The sequence below is a fragment of the Rattus rattus genome, chromosome 2 (genome assembly GCF_011064425.1).
Source record: "Rattus rattus isolate New Zealand chromosome 2, Rrattus_CSIRO_v1, whole genome shotgun sequence".
Taxonomy (NCBI): domain Eukaryota; kingdom Metazoa; phylum Chordata; class Mammalia; order Rodentia; family Muridae; genus Rattus; species Rattus rattus.
The window spans coordinates 172,393,774-172,399,048 of record NC_046155.1 but is presented as its reverse complement, the minus strand read 5'-3'; the positions used below and the strand labels follow the sequence as shown (position 1 = coordinate 172,399,048).

Genomic DNA, 5,275 nt, shown 5'->3' with positions numbered 1-5,275 from the left:
TACAGATGAAAACTGTCCAGAAACATATATCTACAGTGAAACATGCCCAGTCCCACCCCTACCATCATTCCAACTTCAAGCGGATAGATGGGGTCTAGACCGCACAGGGCTGAGGCACTACGGAGGATTTGAGATTGTGGGGAGACGCGAATAGCTCCATGCAAGCACAGGAGCATTTTATCAGGGGACTCTGAGTGTCCACAGCTTTTGGTGAACCTGAGGCATCTGAGAAGTCCCCTCTGGATCCTGAGGGCGGATCCATCTGTGACTCAGAACCAGGGCCCTCCTTTGCAATTCTGTTCCTATATTGAGGTCTTACTTTAAAGTCATTGTCATACTGTGTAACTGGACTGGCCTTGCTTGTACTCATCTTCCTCCTGACCTGTGTTTTATTTGGGGGTTACAGGTGTGTGTCACCACACTGACTGTCTCTCTTGTGTGCAGTGATAATTTTCTCCTCATAACTTTCATAAGCCGTGCACACTAGTGATAGAAAAACAGCAAAGCTCTGGTGTAGGAAGAGAGGAGATATTAGCCATAAGCCAAGACCATGAGCAGTGGATTAGTCTTCTTAGAACTAAAGGAGTTGGAGACTTCGCACTGATAGATCCCTGCATCCGCCTTCCAGACAGGAGATATGGTGAGCCTGCGATTTTCAGCTGACAGTGTGACTCTCTCCGTGACGTTCAGGGGCTTGTAATTAAAGAACCAGCTGATGTCCACTCCAGTGTCAGGCGACACGCAGGTGAAAATTGAGGCACTCTTCCTTTTCACCCTAGTGTGGTTGAGCTTCAGGTAGGGCTTCGTCACAATCTCTGTGTGGGAACAGAAAAGGGCAAATGAGAGATTCCTCTCCAGAGATCGCAGCCAGCCCCTCTCTGCTCCAAGGCCTTTTCATGGGGATTCAGAGCTGAGGGGACAGCCAGTGTCTTGTGCTTACAATGGCCACCCATGACCTGTGCCATCCTAATTCAGCCACTGAGTTCCCTGGGTCTCTGATCCCCTATAACAGGACATGTGGTAAATGGCCGTTACCATGTTTGTGAGTTAGCCTTAAATAAGAACATGGATCTTATGTTGAGACAGGAGAGCTGTCCAATCAGGGAAGACTATTACCTTCTGCCTAGCTATGAGATTTCCCTGGGCTGGACCCACGATGATAGGCTGCTCCCATGAGAACTTGCAAACCCATGAGAAGACCTGGCCGATGGCCTGGGCAACCATTCAGCTCTGTTCTCCGTGCTCAGTCTGACCAGAAGGAGGCGCCCAGGGGAACCAGCTTACATGTGGCTGTCATGGCAGTGGGCTGGCTGCTTACACAAGACAACCAAGCTTTTCTCCATCTCAACAATAACAGGAAGTCGTCCTGCTCCAGCCCTGAAGAGAAGGTCCCCACAGTCACCAAGAGTGAAGTCTGGGACAAGATCTGGAGCCAGGGCTTCCTGGTGCTCACATCTGTGTGAGAATCCCATGTCTTTCTCATGCCAGAGTCCCTCAGGGTTTACCTCAGGGCCATGTTCAGAGCAAGAGCTCTGCCGGCCTTGACCGAGTCTAACGTCCTTAGCTGAGTTGCCCACTGCATGCCCTGCTCTCTGTATGATGCACTTGGTGATGGAGTTTGAGTATTGTAGTTTACTCCCCTCATGTGTGTCTTGCACTAAATGTTCCAACCCCAATGAGGGGGAGCAGAGCAGAGGGGAGGTAGACTCGGGGCAGCACTGCCACTCCTGAGTGTTAAGTGGAATGATCCCTCCAAGCACCCACAGGCCACCGAGAACCACTTACTGTATACTTGGAGATGGACGTATGTTATTTCCTGTTGATCATGTGCTTTAAAGGTCTGTAAAGTGTAGAATCCCGTGTCCTTCTGGGTGATAGCCCAGAGCATCATGGAGCTATCCTTATAGATTTCTTCCCTGCCGCTGACTTTCTTTCCAATTTGGAGTGAGTCGCTGGACTTTTCGTAATGTGCAATTGTGAGATTTTCATTTACATCTTTCCCTTTGTACCAGGAAAAGGAGACGAGGTCCTCTTCCTGGTCAGGGACATGGAGAAGAACCTTCGCCCCCTCGGCGGCTGAGAACCGCATTTCTTTGGTTGTCAGCAGTGCTGCAGCAGGCGAGTCCCAGAAGGTTAAAAGTGAGGCTGGGAGAGAGAAAGAATCGCCGTCAGCATTGGGCGCTCCAGGCCCTGAGCAGGTGGGTCTAAACAGCCTCAGAAGGAAGAACAATATTCAAAGGATGTGTTTGGGCGCGGGCGTGCGGACACACTGGGTGCAGAAAAACAACATGAAGCCTGTTCCCTCTGTGCCCCTAAAGCTGTGTCCTCTGCTTGGAACTCTCTCCTCTGATGTCTGCGTGGCTCCCCACTCACTGCGCTCACATCTCTGCCCACAGCCAAGAGTACATGGATGCCTTCCCTGTCCTCTAAAAGCCCTGGGTTATCACGATCTAATGTCGTTATTTTGTTCCCTGTATTTGCAGCCAACCCTGGCTGCACCTTCTAGAAAAGTCCTCCATGGGCTGGGGATTTAGCTCAGTGGTAGAGCGCTTACCTAGGAAGCGCAAGGCCTGGGTTCGGTCCCCAGCTCCGAAAAAAAAAAACCAAAAAAAAAAAAAAAAAAAAAAAAAAGAAAAGTCCTCCATACTTCCAGCCCTATAGAAGCGAGGCTCGTGGGGCCAGGGGTTGGGCTGCTCTTCCCCAGAGGCCCAGTGCTGGGGACAGGCTTAGATGCCCGTAAGGGAATGAAGGAGTGAGCATGGCCTGAGACATGGGTGTCTGTGGGTCTATTCACAGCAAACTCAGAGCTGATGACACTGTTAAAACTGTTATGTGTTCTTGAAGGACAGTGAAAGTGACCTCAAGAGGAAGAGGGAGAAATGTCACAAGTCTAATAGTATTTCAGGGTCAGATCCACTGGGAGCAGTCAAGTTCCAAAGTGCTGGACTCTGAGCTTTCCAGACTCAAGCCAAATCAGGACTCCAGGCTGCAATTCTTAAGACTTGGGGAATAAAAGCACTTTCCTGCAGGCTTAATTAAGCCTAGGGCAGGGCAGCTACAGAGTCCTTGTGAGTTTAGCCTCCTAAGAGAAAGCATTGTTTACACACAAGGCTTTTCGGCATAGCAGGAGATCTCTCTGATTTTAGCTTTTGTCTTAAAGCAAGGTATAACATTTCCCTTTGCTATAGAGTTTTGCTGTTAGGAGACAAAGAATGGGTCTCTCCACTCACATAATGTGTGTCCTCATCTCCCCCCAACATGTGTGTGTGTGTGTGTGTGTGTGTGTGTGTGTGTGTGTGTGTGTGTGTGTGTGTGTGTGTGTGTGTGTGTGCTGGAGGATGTCAGCAGATAGCTACTCCCCTATCTCCCACGGCTGCCCTTCCAGTAAGTTCTGGGCTCCCTGGAGCTGTATGAAGATGGGAACAACCTCTCTCAGCTCCTAAGACAATGTCCCTCCCAGATGTCCCCATTCCTGAGAGTGACAGGCACCTAGGAACATACAACCTCCAACTTCACAGGGTTAAGGCCTCCCCTGCTCACCCAGGGAAGCACCTAAGGCACCCTTCCTCCCCAGCTCCCCCCACCCCCCATGGATTCCTCACTTCCCCACAGTGGTAATCCTGCTTTCCTGCTGTCCCCTTCCCAGCCACGCCAAGCCCCTCCAGCACTGCATAAATCCTGTGGCCTCAAAGACAGATCCTTGTCTGAGTCCTGGACTGCAACTCACTTCTCTCTTCCCATCCAGGGAATCTCTCCAGGGCCACCTCCTCGCTTGTCCCAACATTTCCTCTCTGCCCTGCTGCCAGCTCTTCCTCCTCCCAGGGAGGAGACTCCCAGGCCCACTGTTGGGTCCCAGGCCCTTCTCCATCCTCCCTCCACCCCATGGCCTGGCCCACCTCTCCTGAGTCAGAAGCCTCAGCACCGCCCTGTGCCGTGCACCCCTCCCACCATTGCTCCTGCTTGGAAACTCCAAGCTCACCCACAGCTCAGCGTCAAGGCCCTGACCCCATCCCACAGCCCCTGAGGGGCACAAACACAGGAGCCTGCATCTGACCAGGGCATTTGGGGTCCTCTGTGTACCATGCTCTGGGCAATCTCTGGCAGGGAGCAAATCCCCATTACCATGGCCACCCGGTGAGGACTCCAACAATCAGGGCACAGCCATGGACCCTGTGGGCACTGGTGACTAACTTTAAATAAATATAAAGTATTCCTCCCCTCTGAACACTCCTTGCTCCCTGAGAGCATCCACCTGAGCAGCCTGGGTCACTCCCTGCGTCCTCTCCTCTCAGCCTGAAGCAGAGTCTGCTCCCAGGGTCCCTTCCTGCCAGAGTCCCCCCCACGCCACTCCAAGACTGGCCTCACCTGTGAGCAGGAGCCCTTTGCAGAGAAGTAGAGAGGAGGACTCCATGGTCTCTGCTCCCGCTGTGCTGTGCTGGTGTCTGAGGGTCCTTCCCTTTTATTTCTCCTGACCTTACCCCAGGGGCATCTCCCAGAGTCCCATGAGCTGTGCGCAGGGAATCTGCCCAAGGCCTTGATCTATGTCAACCCTTCTTTCTGGGGGACTGTCCTGTCTTCCTTTCTCTCCTCCACCACCCCACCTGTCTGAAAACCCATTTTTTTAAGGTTTATTCTTTTGTTTGAAACAGGGTCTCATGATGTAGCCCAGGCTGGTCTAGAACTTACCATGTAGCCCAGGCTGACCTCAAACTCCTAGAACTCTGCCTGCCCCTCGGGAGAGTGCTGGTATTAAAGGCAGGCTCCACTATGCCCAGTAAAGATCTATTTGTTTAGTGTACAAATTTCTTACTTTATAAAGGATGTTTAAATTTCCACAGATATAAAAATAAGTCGTGACTGACTGTTTTTCGCCTGTCCTTACCCTGTTTCTAAAACCCATTCCAACCTGTCATTCTGATTATGGTGGGTCTCTAGTTTTTGAAGTTCACCCCACCTCCCCTGAATTCTATGTCCTGGAGTACCTGCCCTTTCCTGCAGCTTTGGCACATGGACTTGATCCCTTGGTCAGGAAGCGAGCCCTGGCTGTCTGATCCCACAGGGCAGCTCTCCTAGTCCAAACCCCAATGTTCTCACGCTCATGGGTGAAAATGATCCAGCACCCCCAACTTCTATGCAAAATTATTGTCTGTCTGTCTGTCTGTCTGTTTTTAATTTTTCAGCTGGGGTGTCTCTCTGACATCCAGACCTCAAGCTCCACCCAGTCCCTGGGGCTCTGGTTCATGTGACTTCTAGCCGTGCAGGTCTCCAGGGTCGC

The 5,275-nt window shown here is 51.5% G+C and overlaps 1 protein-coding gene across 1 annotated transcript; it reads right to left on the bottom strand.

Annotated features, from left to right (window-relative positions):
• Nucleotides 1-392: 392 nt before the first annotated feature.
• Nucleotides 393-4,554, bottom strand: LOC116892583 (carcinoembryonic antigen-related cell adhesion molecule 15-like). Its single transcript, XM_032894364.1, has 3 exons — nt 4,366-4,554; nt 1,786-2,145; nt 393-815 (listed from the first exon to the last, which is right to left on the bottom strand). Exons 1-3 carry the CDS (start codon nt 4,409-4,411, stop codon nt 532-534), a joined length of 690 nt encoding a protein of 229 aa, XP_032750255.1. The 5' UTR covers nt 4,412-4,554; the 3' UTR covers nt 393-531.
• Nucleotides 4,555-5,275: the final 721 nt, after the last annotated feature.